At 34.0% G+C, this 16,545-nt stretch overlaps 1 protein-coding gene across 1 annotated transcript; it reads right to left on the bottom strand.

Annotated features, from left to right (window-relative positions):
• Positions 1–4,266: 4,266 nt before the first annotated feature.
• Positions 4,267–10,479, bottom strand: Mcad (Medium-chain acyl-CoA dehydrogenase). The gene is made up of 2 exons (XM_067265362.1): positions 10,206–10,479; positions 4,267–5,536 (listed from the first exon to the last, which is right to left on the bottom strand). Exons 1-2 carry the CDS (start codon positions 10,282–10,284, stop codon positions 4,356–4,358), a joined length of 1,260 nt encoding a protein of 419 aa, XP_067121463.1. The 5' UTR covers positions 10,285–10,479; the 3' UTR covers positions 4,267–4,355.
• Between the last annotated feature and the right edge of the window lie 6,066 nt (positions 10,480–16,545).

The following is a 16,545-nucleotide window of genomic DNA, read 5'->3' as shown; positions in this document are numbered from 1 at the left end:
CTGACATATCGACAGGGCATCCTCAAGAAATTCTTGGCATTTTATTGAGCTTTCTGGATTCACTCTTGGGTTCACCAGATGCAGTAGGTTGAACCTTAACTACTCAGCTGGTTAGCTGAGATGCAAGGATAAGAAAAGTTAAGAATTCCTGAGTTATATGTGAATTTCATGATAAATAATTTAAAGTGGAACATTAATAAACTTGTAGTGATGGTAAAGAAAGGAAGTATGTTGTTGCAGATGACCTGAATGCCATCAGTAAACTTGAGGGAGAAGAGTTCTTTTCCAATAAAGCAATTCTCAAGCATATATTGTTGAAATGAACAAATATAAGAACAATTGTTTTCTATCTTGAGGAAACCGTGTTTTGTATTTTCGTTTCTTTTCTTTTCTTTCGAAGACACAATGTAGTGACGTAAACTTAAACACTGGGCAAATTTTTCATCCTTTTTATTCGGTTGGAACGCTTTTTTATTACATAACGCGTTTCGGGCCGATGCCCCTCTTCAGCCAACTAAACATTAGAAAGTGAGAGATGACTATATACAAATATTTAAAATAAATATCGTGACAGTATACATAATTAGTTTTTTAGAGGTTGTTACCTTCTAAATCCTGGTAAGAGCTTGTATACCGTTAAAAGCTGGTTCGTACCTCATTCGGTAGTTTAGACGGATGTAATAGTCCAAGGGTACGAATCTTGATAAAAATTCCATAAAACAGGAAGGTTTAGTATCAGTCTGTAGAAGTATACGGGGTTATTCTTTCACAAATCATATTCGTGAAACCATACCTGAGATTCGTCTTCCGGTGTGTTGTCTAACACTGAGCTCGTACTCCTCCACCTCAACTGCGGAGCATGATCTATTTTTAATTTGCATATGTCTGGTCGAGCATTAGCAGGGGAATGTTCCTTTTTTTTTTTTTTTTTTTTTTTTTTAATAGGTTTCTTTTCCGATAAAATTATTCGGGGGGTTTAGCGGTGATTTTTTTAGAACATAGCACGTGGCCATTGCTATTTTTTCCCGCTTTTAGTATTTTTAATATTTGTCGCTATGCAAATGACGTAACAGATCGTAAAACAGTTTTTTATTTTATAGTATATTTTATAGTAATTTAATCCAGTTTTCATTGATTTTTATGCTTAGATTAGTATTTATGCAGGTCTTATTTTTATTTTTAATGATTTCTACACTTTCTTTGAATTTTCTGTTGTATGTCTTCTTTTCTCTATGTAAAATGCTTGTTTTAGTATCATCGATTTTACAGTTATTTAACACACAATGGTCATGGAATACTGAGTTTAGTCTGTTGTACTTTAAATCGGCTATATGTTCTTTCACTCTTATTTTGAGTTTTCGTTTTGTTTCTCCTATATAGAAGTTGGTATTTTTGCAAGTGCATGGTATCTTGTAAACTATGTTTTTCATATCTTCTTTTTTTATCGTCTGTTTCTTTTTTCTTTGTTTCGCTTTAAGTCTAGATAACAGGTTTACGTATTTTGGGGCAAGTTTTATATTATTTTTCCTCATATCTATGTCGATTTCTTCATAAAGGTTCCTAATGTATGGGAAGCTGGTATATTTTGGTTTCGATTCGGTTTTTTTATCTTTTATTTTTGTTTGGTTATTAGTAATTTTATTTTCCCATTTATGAATCAGTCTGGTTGGGTACCCGTCTAGGGCAAACTTTTTCTTCAATTCGATGATGTGTTTGGGTTTATTAGTTTCTTTACTAGTTCTATTCTGTATTTTTCGGTATTCCATGTTAAAGATGTTTTGTTTTATATACAATGGTATATTTGAAGTATATTTTATTGTGGTGTTGATTGAACATGGTTTTTTAAAAGGTTCAAAATCTAATTCGTTTTCGTTTCTTGTTATCATGACGTCTAAGTATCGTATACTATTATCGGCCACATTTTCTTCCTCTATTTTAAATTGGATATCCTTATCTATATTGTTTATTATATGTTTTATCATGTTAGGCTTTACTTCTGCATCATTATATATAATTAGGACATCATCTACGTATCTGACATGATAAAACATATAATAAACAATATAGATAAGGATATCCAATTTAAAATAGAGGAAGAAAATGTGGCCGATAATAGTATACGATACTTAGACGTCATGATAACAAGAAACGAAAACGAATTAGATTTTGAACCTTTTAAAAAACCATGTTCAATCAACACCACAATAAAATATACTTCAAATATACCATTGTATATAAAACAAAACATCTTTAACATGGAATACCGAAAAATACAGAATAGAACTAGTAAAGAAACTAATAAACCCAAACACATCATCGAATTGAAGAAAAAGTTTGCCCTAGACGGGTACCCAACCAGACTGATTCATAAATGGGAAAATAAAATTACTAATAACCAAACAAAAATAAAAGATAAAAAAACCGAATCGAAACCAAAATATACCAGCTTCCCATACATTAGGAACCTTTATGAAGAAATCGACATAGATATGAGGAAAAATAATATAAAACTTGCCCCAAAATACGTAAACCTGTTATCTAGACTTAAAGCGAAACAAAGAAAAAAGAAACAGACGATAAAAAAAGAAGATATGAAAAACATAGTTTACAAGATACCATGCACTTGCAAAAATACCAACTTCTATATAGGAGAAACAAAACGAAAACTCAAAATAAGAGTGAAAGAACATATAGCCGATTTAAAGTACAACAGACTAAACTCAGTATTCCATGACCATTGTGTGTTAAATAACTGTAAAATCGATGATACTAAAACAAGCATTTTACATAGAGAAAAGAAGACATACAACAGAAAATTCAAAGAAAGTGTAGAAATCATTAAAAATAAAAATAAGACCTGCATAAATACTAATCTAAGCATAAAAATCAATGAAAACTGGATTAAATTACTATAAAATATACTATAAAATAAAAAACTGTTTTACGATCTGTTACGTCATTTGCATAGCGACAAATATTAAAAATACTAAAAGCGGGAAAAAATAGCAATGGCCACGTGCTATGTTCTAAAAAAATCACCGCTAAACCCCCCGAATAATTTTTATCGGAAAAGAAACCTATTAAAAAAAAAAAAAAAAAAAAAAAAAAAGGAACATTCCCCTGCTAATGCTCGACCAGACATATGCAAATTAAAAATAGATCATGCTCCGCAGTTGAGGTGGAGGAGTACGAGCTCAGTGTTAGACAACACACCGGAAGACGAATCTCAGGTATGGTTTCACGAATATGATTTGTGAAAGAATAACCCCGTATACTTCTACAGACTGATACTAAACCTTCCTGTTTTATGGAATTTTTATCAAGATTCGTACCCTTGGACTATTACATCCGTCTAAACTACCGAATGAGGTACGGACCAGCTTTTAACGGTATACAAGCTCTTACCAGGATTTAGAAGGTAACAACCTCTAAAAAACTAATTATGTATACTGTCACGATATTTATTTTAAATATTTGTATATAGTCATCTCTCACTTTCTAATGTTTAGTTGGCTGAAGAGGGGCATCGGCCCGAAACGCGTTATGTAATAAAAAAGCGTTCCAACCGAATAAAAAGGATGAAAAATTTGCCCAGTGTTTAAGTTTACGTCACTACATTGTGTCTTCGAAAGAAAAGAAAAGAACAATTGTTTTGAGAAGTTCCATTAGTTTATATTCAATGAAATGTTGCAGATTAAAGATATACAGTGTATGATAAAGGCAAATTTTATAAAAAAAAAAAACAGCTACCACCATGAAATATGTCAAATTTAAGGTTGCAAAGTCAAATTATGGTTCCAAAACACATACTAAGACAATAGCATAATTTTCAGATATGATCTCCATAGAACCCTTTGAAAAAGCTCACAAAATATTTGCACTTATTTGAAACCAATGTCATATCAATCAAGATTTTAGAAACAGTTTTGTTTTGTGTTCTGTTATTTTTTTGTCAAATTTGATTTTGTTATGCCATGGATGTAAATCAGGACATTTCTAATAGCAAATTTATAGCCCTATTAGTTAAGGTCATTGTTTGGTTGAGTATTGATGTATTGAGCTTTGGAATAGGAAATGATTTGCATTTTGGTACTTATGATAAATTGTGAGGATGCCAAAAGTATTCAAATTTGGATCCCCACAGCAGGAAGTTATTTCGTGTGATCATCAGATTATGAAAACTTTCTTGCAATTTCAGCAAAGTTGGGCAAACTGCTGAAATTACACACAAAATTGTAGGAGGAGTTATTAATAACAGTGAGTACATTCTATTTATAAAAATATAAGTATATTTATAATAAATTTTTTAACAGATTTGACTGCATAAAATAGTACCAGAGTATACACAAACATGTTTAAAGGTTCTGTTTTGCGTTTTTGAGATATTCACGGGCAATAATCATTCTCTGTATCTGAGCAGTGCCTTCATAGATTTGATATATTTTGGCATCTCTCATCAATTTTTCTACTGGGTATTCACTATTGAAACCATTTCCTCCAAAGATCTGAACTGCATCGGTGGCACACTTGTTGGCCACGTCGCCAGCCAGACATTTTGCAATAGATGCCCAATACGTGTTACGTTCTCCTCTTTCAAGCATCCAGGCTGCCCTCATCCAAGCCAGACGTGCCGTTTCGATTCCCATGGTCATTTCGACCAACATGAACTGGATGGCCTGATGCTCTGCCAGGTATTTACCAAAAGTCTTCCTTTCCATTGAGTACTTTGTAGCCTCATCCAGAGCTCTCTGAGCCAGTCCCACGGCTGCTGATGCTACTGGAGGTCTTGTTTTGTCAAAGACAGCCATGGCAATTTTGAATCCCTGTCCTTCTCCAACCAGAACGTTTTCTTCAGGTACGGCCACATCTTCAAATATTACAGCTCTGGTATCCGAGGCACGCTGTCCCATATTCCATTCTTTTCTACCATGTGACAGTCCTGGCGTGTTGGCATCCACAATGAATGCTGTAAGAGCCTTACTGGCTGGACATTTTGGATCCGGATCGGTCCGAGCAAGTACAAAATACCAATTGGCTTTGCCACCATTGGTAATCCACATCTTCTGTCCATTGAGAATCCAACTGTTGCCTTTCTTTTCTGCTTTAGTCTTGATGGCAGCTACATCTGAACCAGCTCCGGGTTCGGTTACACAGTAGGCACATATCAGTGGTTCTGCCGTCATCCTGCCCAAATACTTCTTCTTCTGTTCTTCATTTCCCGATAATATTACAGGTGCCTGTCCCAGTCCATTTGCTTCCATAGCTGTCTGAATTCCGGTACATCCATACGCTAACTCTTCTGCAATTAAGCATGAATCAAAACATCCCAATCCTGCACCACCATATTTAGTAGGTATGGAAAGATTCATCAGTCCTACTTCCCATGCCTTTTTGATAATATCCATAGGATATTCACCTGTTTTATCATGGTGTGCAGCTTTTGGAATTATTTCTTCTCTACAAAATTTCCTAGCTAACTGTTGGTATTCCTCCTGTTCTGGTGTCAGTTGAAAACTGTATCCTGTAGCCTTGGCACCTGCAATTAATAAAGAAATACTTAAAATATTTACTCTAAACTAATGTTAAACTGAATTATTATCTCTAACTTTTAAGTAATTAACCCTAAGTATAATCACATCATTGCTTATTGAATAAGATTGTTACTAATGATTTTGTTCCTAATGTCTACTCTATGCTCCAAAATTGTTGTAATAATACTAGAGAGATTCACATAAGCATCACTACCAGGGATGGTAGATGGCAAATGAATTAACGACGATAGTTATTTTTAACTATACCTGGTTAAAAATAACTAAAAACACTTAACAGTTGTAAGAAATGCCTAAGGTAATGATTGAATTATTGCATTTCAGTGATGTCATTTCTTTTAGATAATCTTTAATAAGATTTGTATACAGATGGCTATTACTGTCTATAAGTAATAGCATATGAAGCACACACAAGCACATATAGAAGAGAATATTGTAACATTCTTTTAATGGATGATATTTAACAGTAGATGAGGGAATCTTTAATTATAAGCTACGAACACAATAGTGTGTGTGAAATGCGAGCTTTAACTGTGTTAGAGTGCTCACATTCTAATAAAAAATGATCAACATCTTACAGTTTCACATTAGTTCTATGAAAACAGTGCAAAGTCCACTTCACATCTTTAGAGAATGTAACGGAGTATAATTCTTAATTTTTAGTTTTAACCCCACTTCACACACAATTAGATTAAATATTAGAGTTTAATGATTGTTATTTGGAAGAATTGCAGTTTACTTTAATTAAGAAAATGTTAGTTTTCTTAATTAAAAATTCCCTCGGCAACTTATAAGGTGGTGGTTACTGGAGTATATATTTTTGCTGAGTACATTTATGTTCAATTGCAGTTTAGTTGCTATTGTTAGCAGGCATTTGACCTTCTCAAAGAACTTGATTCAGTATTCTTCTCTGAAACTGTCAATGGAGTTTGAGGATGAAGTTATGGATGGATACAGAATATTTAAATACATTATAGAAGTTACAAGATATGGTAAATACCCTACCATGTTCTCTACTGTCATTTGTAAAGGTTATAACCTACACTGCATGAACCTACACTGGGGAGAGGATCAGAGAACTATTGGTAGTCTGGGCAAAAACATTGATTTCATCTACTAAAGTCATCTCCTAGGCACCTATTAAAAAGGATGCTAGACATGCAGAAACTGCAGTAAGCAGAGACCTACCACAAGAAAGATTAATTTTTCCATCTTGTCTGCTTAATATGGTAACTCAATATCATACTGCTAAACTACCATGTACTTCATCATCCATATCAATTTTTAATATGAATGAGCAATTTTATTGTGACATTGTCACAATGTCGGGCAGCAATTTTTAATCATACTTTTCATTTAACAATAGAATCGTGCCAGTCACCTATCTAACAATCAGGAGAAATTTTTGAATTGAAATAATGTGACTTCCGGTTTGTGTCAGAAGTTCATATATAATTAATTGGGGCCTCCTGCCCCTAAGGTTTCTATATCTGGTCTTGTCTTTCATCTATCTAACTGTTCTCGAGATTAAGGAAAGATAGATGGTTGACATTGGGAATTTACAGTTTTCTTTTTTTTCAAATTGAAGCCCAATTATGACGGAAGGACTCGTGATTCACGTTAGCTCTCTCAAAACTGAAATTTCATCTCTCCTACTCATTAATGAGACAGAAGGTTTAGGTGATTATAGACATCTAAATTCTTTAACTTTGAGACAGAAAAGTTAACATATAATCTTTGTAATGATCCAGAAAAGATGCTACTTGAAGATAATGACCTTTATCTTGAGGAAATGCCTTTCATACATTGAGAAGATGCCATTCTAACAGCTACAAATGATTCCCACCTTAATTTTTTTTATGTCCAGACCACCTCCTCATGTAACAGATGATGTGAACAGTGTATTTTACAATTACATAGTACACATTTTGACCATACATCATCCAGAAATTCCATCATCAGTTCTTTCCATCTAGGAAATGTTAAGTTCTGAAACATCCTTTCTATTAATTCTCCTCCTTGAAAACTTCTGTCATTATCATAACTTTATTTGTAATTTAAAATACACATGATATCAATACTTGAGTATTTTTGTTAATGGTTTGATGAATATCATTTTGCAAATCACAGGAGACTCACAATTGTAACCATAAAACAGTTTGCATTACCAATTTACAAGGTCTATTCAGATATATTATTATACACATGTGAATAGGCCAATGTATAGTAAGGTTTATGCAGTTATACAATTAAAATATACTGTAATTTTACTGTCACATTCACTATAGAATCTTTTACAAATTGTACAATTGTTTCAGCAGGTTTTAATGGTTACTTTTATAGAAGTATAAGTATTTGACTAATGTATTACATTTTAATTGTAAGCTAATAATTGAAGGCATGAGGCTTTTGTAAATAAGAATCACAGATAAGAAGTTGACAAATAATTTTAAGACGAAATACAGTATTATGATTTTCAATTCACTTTAATGCTCCATTGTTTGCAGTGTTTTAGGCACAAAAAATTATGATGATTGTTATTAAATCCTTTTAGTTTAATATGTTGGTTTAATCTGAATTCCAGTTTTGTGTTTATTAATAAATATATCTGCACAATACATTTTTTTTAAAAGTGGATTTCCTAGAAATACTTTTTGTTTTTAATTTAATTTAATTTTTCTCGCCAGGTGGTGGTCCAATTGTTTAGGTTGCTCCCTGTTTCCATCAGCTTTTTTCTATGGATAATTAAAATGTTCTGAAGTGTGCATTATCAGTTTTAATCGTTTCCTGTTGTTGAATAGTTTCCTTTAATAGAAAATCTAAAAGGAAACACACTAGTTTGTTAATTTTCAATGCATATTAACTTAACCTATTATTTTATTAAATACAGAATCTATTGTTAATTGTTAATTCAGAACAGCAGATGGCACTACCAACACAGCGATGTTTTCCTTTTCAAATGTTTGTGTTACTTAATTTAAATGCGATTGTTTTCCTTGAAATCCTTTTGTTGTATTTTCTTATTACTCAAATACCGTGTCCCATATGTCATTGGATGGACCAAATTTCACACTCTTACTTTATACTCCAGAAACAAAATTCTAATGTATATAGTATGACCCCACCCTGTCTTTTCTTTTTAATTGCAGCACAATCCGGTAATCTGAACTAACAGAGACTGGTAGTAGTTCAGATTAACCGGGGTATGATAGTAAGGATGATCATGTTTTACTCTTGTAAGATAGTTTATGGTAGTAAGGATTGCTAATTCTACAGATGTAATGACAAGTCCATTATTTTAGGGGAATGGTATATAAGCTGTTTGGATTAACTCGCCTGTAGTAGTGTGTATGAGAAATAACGAGATTGTTACTTTAACAATAACCTGTTTTTATTGACAGTTTGCTTACTTAGAACACTTAGAAAAACTTTGAACTGACAACCAGGAAGTGAAACCGACAGCAATAAATTAACTGCTGCAACAATTTATTGTGTTGTAGTTAACTGCAATACCTTATAATAGACAGTGCTGTCATTAGGTTAGGCCTTCTTCTTAGGCCTTTCTATTTGTTGGGGGCAGTAATCTCTAATATGAATAAACTTTACCGTGAAATTTAAGCAGCCTCGAGATACGAAGTGGTGAACTAAGAAATAGGAAAACAAAGTAGTGTCTGTGAAAATTGCTTCAGCTAATATTAATAAAGTATGGAGAATTATTGGTTTAGACAGCGTATTGCTTTTACTTTCCCTGCTGTTATATATAACAGGGAAAGTTTATGTATGTATGGATGTGTGTGTGAGGGCATGCTTCTGTTTACCCAATTTGATAACTCCCATGTTTTTTTGCTGGAAAATTTTGAAAGTTTGAAAAGGTGGTTTGTGTGTATTAGGGTCATCGATACTATTAAATTTGGTTAAAGGTTAAAGAAGAAATAGAGGGGTCACGTATCATATCTCGAGTAGGATCTGACTTGACTTCCATCAAGTGTTTTTTACAAGCAGTAACGAAACATTACAGAGCGTGCATTTTTCTATAAACTTAAAAAAATGTTAGTTATATTTACTTTTATTGATTTATATAATAATATATATACACACAAACATACCCTTCTCTCCAACGCATAGGGGTATATGTCGGTGACGTCACGTTAAGATGCGTAAAAGCCACGTGACTGGATTTTATGAACGGGGATGAAACGGAAGTTGATGAAATTAACGGCAATGACGTCAGCACCGATAAGGCGCGTTTTTTTATGCAGCGAAAGTGTAGCGAAATGACGTCACGAGCAGCGTTGGCCATTTAGAAACGGGTTTCAGAGAATTAGCTGTAAAGCGCTTCTCGAGCGCTGCATAAAAAAACGCACCCATATGAAATAAAAGTTTAAAAATGGGTTCGATTGGGGAATGAAAGACGTGGTCGGATAGGTAAGAGGGTGCTTAATAAGTGTGGCGAGTTTGATTGACGTGCAACTAAGTTAGTGACCGAACGTCAGCTTTCTGGTTAGGTTCGATTTCGAACTTCTTCCGCTATGGGGCGAGAGGTCATCGCTATCGATCGCTACGTTTTTACTGTTTTATGAGGTATAAAACCAAAATTTTCGTTTTCCTTCCGACCAAAATGAAGCTAAATTTAGAAATTACACAAATTTTACATACCAGTTTCGGTAGAAAACTTCGGTAAACGTCGATAGTTATTCCATATGACTCGTATTAGATTCCTATTGTGAGTAAACATTTTTTTTCTAGTAGAAAATGTAGAAAGTAACAATCAAACCCGTCCCTTCGTCCCGATATCCAGACTGAACGTGCTCGGTAAAACGATTTTATTAAAGCCGCATCATCCAACCAATGAGACAGTCCGTTACAAATAAAACGGACTACCTCATTAGTTAGATAATCTAAGACGTATTTAAACCGCTTAGCGTGCCAGTTACTAGAAATGGCGCACGCGCGATAGGAGATCTAGATGACTGATGTCGATGATTAAACGTATTTAATGTTTATTTATCTTTAAAATTAATTCTCAACGGTTATTATACAATATAAAAATGCTTTCTTAATTAAAGTCGGAAATAAATTGAACGTATTTTTTAGGAAATTTTTGCTTTCGAAGGAACGTGTTCCGAGGTCAAAGTTCGTTAACAGACTAGGGAAATAACCGAGGATTAAGGAAGTTAAATTCGTATACATATAAATAGACTTACGTATAAGTAATTTATTTTAAGAAACGATTTATTTTCATTTTTAATTTAAATCGATAACTTGCAACTTCTTTTATCACTAACAGCGATAATATCACCGACAGATGGCGACATCGTTACGTCGGCGGAACGAACATGGCGGCGTTAACACGATCGGCACAAATGTTAATTTTCTGATTAATAATTTGTTTAAATTGTATTAAAATGTAAAATATCACTTTGTCTTTTGCTAATTAAAATATTTTCAACATAAAAATGTCTTTAAGTGAATGATTTCTGTTTAAATCTCCGTCCTCCGGGCACTGAGAGAGTAAGAAAATCATCATCCTGCACCATCTTGCGCTTCGACGCGTCGCGGCGCAAGACTGCGCGTCACTGGTCGCAAACAACAAATCATCAATTCGTACCGAGTCACGATAACTTTTAATCTTGTTATGATAAGTAATAACTTGATAAACGTGAATGATCTTTAAAAGTTCAAATTCTATTAAGAACAGTTTTTAAATAACATGTTTCGTGTTATTGTCAAGTCGATAATACTTATCTCAATGGACAATGCCCTCTGTTATATTTAATCTTCCGTTCTTTGAGCTTTAATAAGCATTTTTAGCAATCCATTATGGGTTCGGCCAAATGCACAACGGGCCTGACGGGTGATATTCTTATATTTATTTATTTATTTAATTTTATCGTGTCTTGTAAAAATTATTTATATGTGTATAGCAGCAGGGTGTGTATGTTAAAGAAATATGAATTGGCTGTAGTGTGTTGAGGCGTTTTCTTCTTTGCCCGCCATGTTGCTTGAGGTTGTTGGCCCTGTCATCTTCCTGTTTACTCTAGACTTAAGCAGCCGATTGCAGAGACAACGTTTACATTAACTGTACACTAGTGGCCGAAAAAAACCGCAAGGTTGCTGGAAGCAATTAAAAGTAGACGCCGAATGAGAGGCAGATAATAACCGACGTATAACAGATGAAGGACCAGCACCGTTGTCGTTGAATCCTGCTACACAAGTGGTTTTATCTGTTTTGGGTGACAGTATTGAACCATTATCCAATCCAGATGATCAACCTATCATTACGTGTGAAAATAATAATGAATTATTTACAGCTACAAATGAGTGCTCTAATTCAGGATTATTTTCACTTGTATTGATTAGTGATGCAGCTGTTAGGGAAAATATGGAAGTGGTAGATCCGCCATGATATAGGTTTTAAACAAAATTTTGAAATTTGTAAATAAAATGAAGACATCAATGTTAAAAACTGTTTTAACCACATCAAATACATAAAATGTCAACATAAATCTGATAATTTTAAACTAAACTAACCAAATATTTGGTAGAACAAACACATTTCCAAAAGAAATTGGAATTGAGAAATCATAATTTAAATCTTTTTGAAGAAATATGGATGAATAAAAAAATTGTATGAACGTTTATTTAATTTGTTATACAGGTTATGTTAAGTAATATTTTTATTATTTAAAATGAATAAAAAGAGAATTATTTTATCTGTGATAGGCTCACTCTTTATCAAAATTGTACGGTCCCGAAAAGAACCTTTTGTCATAGTCCTAAAGTACTGTTTTATTCAACTAAAATTTGTTTTGTCCAACATTGTTTGTGTAGAGAAGTTGGAACAATACATTTATTGTTCCAACTTCTCTAAACAACCAATGTTGAAATGGGAGTGTATCTATCTAATCATAGTACATGCAAGTTGAGCATCTAAATATTGAAGGAAGCACACGATGATAATTCCTATTAATGTGTAGCATGCTTCTACACATTAGTAAGGTTATCACCGAACTAGAAATTTATTAGTTGTAATATGTAGAAAATAGTCTAGTGTGTAGTTTCTTAAGCTTTATTATAAACATTGTAAACCAATTGTCGGGGCTCTTGCCTGTGGTTTAAAACCCTCAAAAAAGTATGCCAACTGAAATATGGGTTATCAGTGCCGGATTTATACTTTTTTAGGGCCTAAGCTAACAAAAAATCGAGGCTTTTCCCCCACTTTTTTTAATTAGAAGTCTTCGGGTATAGTCGAGGCGATGTCGGCATAACGGTCGGGAATCTTCTAAAATGCGATATATTATTGATGTACAGTACATTACCATACAAGTGATAAATATCTCTCTCTCTCTGTTAAAATTAAAGTGTAATAAAATTGACTTATACGACTAAATCCACGTTCACATATTTGCGATAAATATCCAATTCACACACACATATATATATTAGTAAATACAAATAATAATCTAAATTTATGCGTTACAATTAATTCAAGGAGCGTTACATTCGTCTAAAGCAGGCCTGGCCAACCCAAATTGTTTCGCGGGCCACTGATCACGCGTAACATTACGGTGGACCACAATTTAGGCAAATATGCTTTTAAAAAAGTAAAAAACTTATACAAAATAAGATTTTATTGTTATACCAAGAGTTCGTACTCGACTTGCGCATTATAACAATGACACATGCAAATTTTCATTTACAGTAGTGCATCGATTATCCGACTTAATTTGGGACTGGGGTTGGTCGGATAACCGAAAAGTATGAAAAAATACATTATTAGTATAGTGTATTAGGCCTGGTTTAAAACTAGCCTCCCTTTCATGGTCGAGCCAATGCTGCCAGCTAAAACATGCAAAAATTTAACAAAAATAAAGTAGCAAGACATAACCAAATATTGTAGTGCCACATCACTAGCGGACATTTGAATTTGCCGACGGGGGTCGGATCGATTTAATCGGGGGTCGGATAATCGATGCTCTACTGTATTTAATTGTTTTGGTATACACATAACGGAAAACAACAGTGTTAATAGATATATAATATCGCTTAGAGGGCCACACAATTTACCGTGACGGGCCGCGGGTTGGCCAGGCCCGTCACGGTAAATTGTGACGGGCCTGGCCTAAAGCATAATTATTCTTAAGAGTACTTGATAAAGCAATTGTAAAGTTGACGTCTGGCTGTAATAAAATGCTGATAGTTGGTTAGACGGAAGTTGTTTGCTTATCGCTCTTGAACTAGGAAATAGTTCAGACATTGGGTTGGATAACTTCCTGATTGGTTGAAGTTAATCTCTTATGCTGACACTAATCTTAAGTCTAATAAAGTGATCTCTTTTTGCCCATAGCTGTTTTGAAAACACATCTCGAAAAGTCATAGGGCCATTTTTACGACATATTTAGTTGCTCTCATCGTCAGCTGAATATTGGAATTTGCATCCCTGAATTGCTCTTTTGATTTAAGGAACAGATTACAGTCTACGTAGCAAAATGAATGGGTAAGAGAATTGAATAAACAGTGTAACCACTCATGCACTTATACTAACCTGTTACCAAGACAATTGGAACTTTCTGGAAATAGTATTTGAGCGTACGAAATCTTAGTTACCATCAAACATATTTCGACAACAAAATGTCCAATCAGTTATACCCTATTTACACTGTACATTTTAAGCCAGCTTAAGGTATAAAATATGAACGGAACTGACAACGTTAAACCGGTTTAACTACCAACAATCGGCTCAGCTTAAACCGCTTTCTCAAAGAAGCTTAAATCGCTTCAAGCTTTCCCCGAGGTCGGCCACAAGTTCAAAAATAATAGCGGAAGCAGATGTACAGGTACAGGTACAAATGTTCGAACAAACGATACTCTTCTCTGTTAGCATGTATATGCTGCTTCGGTACAAGAAGTTTAAATAATAATATAAATTTCTGTCAAAAAATCCATTCTCATCACAGTTCTATCGCTAAAGTGATATAAACATTGAGAGAATCGTGCTGCCAACGACAACGATATCACTGATAATAAATGTTAATAATTCGTAACTGACGTCTTAAAATATAAATAACTTATTTAAAATGCATAAATTACTAAATATAAATTAATTTATGATGATTTATGAAAAATAAGCAAAAGTTTGAATTTATTTAAAATGTAATATTGAGTACACCCACTTGGGGCTAAGCGAATAATTCGCTTTAATTACCTAGTGTGAACGAGTAGTTAATCTTGTTTTCGACAATGCGACTTAACTTAATTCTGCTTAAATCTTAATCCCGCTTAAAATGTACAGTGCGCATAGGGTATTAGGATGGACGGCCGGATGGCCGAGCGGTAAAGGTGGCAGCCTACCGCTCTGGGGAACCCGGGATCGAATCCGAACGGGTCGAATAATCCCCAGGAATTTTTCGGGGGGTGGTCCGTTCGGATATGTCGGGCCCCGTCCCTCACCACCCGGTCGCCCCATTGTGGGCCTGGCCGAACCCATAATGGGCCTACTAAAAGAGGCCCTCTTAGTGCCCACAGGGTAGAAAAAATCAAGGAATTTTTCGAGAATGGTTGATATGCTGTAACTCGAGATTGTTACCCAGTTGGTACATTGTAGGCCTACACGAAAACAAAATGGGTTTGATAAAAAAAAAATCCTCTCTTAGTGCCCACAGGGCGGAAAGAGTTTTAAAAAGTTTGAAGAAACACTGTAATGTCTTTTCTGTATATTCTTAATAATAATAAAATGCTACGAGACTGTCATTAACTATTATGCAATCTGAAACCATAGAGAGAGAGAGTTTGAAAATAGTACCCATTAATTCTGCATATAAATGCATTTTTGCTTCGCAAGCTTATGTAATAAATTCTGTGTAAATTGAGTTTGCATAAATGGATTCGTTCTATTACTAATGTATTACATAAACTTACTAAAGCCAGCCACTTGCTTGGTATGTAGAGCCCGTGATCAAATGCATTTCGAAGCATTAATGTTGAAGTATTAGAAAATGATTTTCATCTAATTGATTAAATTATCTTTAGTAAGCATTAACTTTATCAGTCCAATAGTTGGAGATCAATTTAATTATACAACATAGCTACATTATGTGGGCCCAGAATGGAGATGACCGAGTGGCCCTACCAATCGGATAAATTCCACAAATTTTTTGGATTCGGTTTCCTTGTATCCACGCGGGGTGGTAATACTCTACATAGATATAATTATAGAAATATATTAAACATTTTTACATAGAATAAATCTCAACAGGTGCCAATTTCGAAAGTCTTTCTTGGCAGTTAGCCCACGTGTTACGTTACTGTATTCCACTCAAGAAAAAATTAAGCCTATTATAATTTTATTATAGTTCTCTAAAATTAAATATATTGCAGTTTGCAATAACAGTTTTATTACAGTAGATAATATTATTTTATACTATAAAAATTGTTTCAAAAATATTTATAAATGATTAAAAGTAAATAAATTATATACCCTATTTAAACAATTAAAACTTTTCCTAAAGTAAAAAGAGAATGTACAGCTGTCTGTAACGTTTTATTGGTGATCAAATTAATGGTCCCAGCTGTACAAATTTACAACAAAACTTTTATAATAAGTTCACGGGCGCCCGAATGACCAAAACCGCTAAGGCCTACTACTCTTGGAACCCAAAATTGAATTCGGCGAGCAACCCCAGTAACTTTCCATGCGAGACTTATTTTGGATATATCGAGTCCCATCGCGTGGCCACCCCATTGTGGGCCTAGCCGAATCCACAATGCCTTTCTAAAAACTACCCTCTTAATCCCATAGGGCGGAAAGAATTAAAAATGGAGTATGATAAGGTTTTAATTATATCAAAGCTTTCAGTCCTGTTGGCTTTTTCCCATATCCACCATATTCGATCAGTTATTCCAGAGCAGTAGGCTGACGTCTTAACTGCCTCGGCTATAGAAACAATACGTCTTAAATTCAGTGACTGACACATCTAAAGAGCCAAGTCTGACCATA

Source organism: Centruroides vittatus, unplaced genomic scaffold (genome assembly GCF_030686945.1).
Source record: "Centruroides vittatus isolate TY-2023 unplaced genomic scaffold, ASM3068694v2 contig_221, whole genome shotgun sequence".
Taxonomy (NCBI): Eukaryota; Metazoa; Arthropoda; class Arachnida; order Scorpiones; family Buthidae; genus Centruroides; species Centruroides vittatus.
The sequence above is the reverse complement of the archived record's forward strand: the minus strand, read 5'-3'. Positions and strand labels throughout refer to the sequence as shown.

What these genes read in the sequence shown, in the direction of transcription:
- Mcad (XM_067265362.1), bottom strand. Translation starts at nt 10,284, where the DNA reads ATGTTTACTCACAATAGGAATCTAATACGAGTCATATGGAATAACTAT. An exon ending in GAAGTTTTCTACCGAAACTG is followed by an intron (nt 5,537 to 10,205) that starts GTATGTAAAATT and finishes TATTAATTGCAG; the next exon opens with GTGCCAAGGCTACAGGATAC.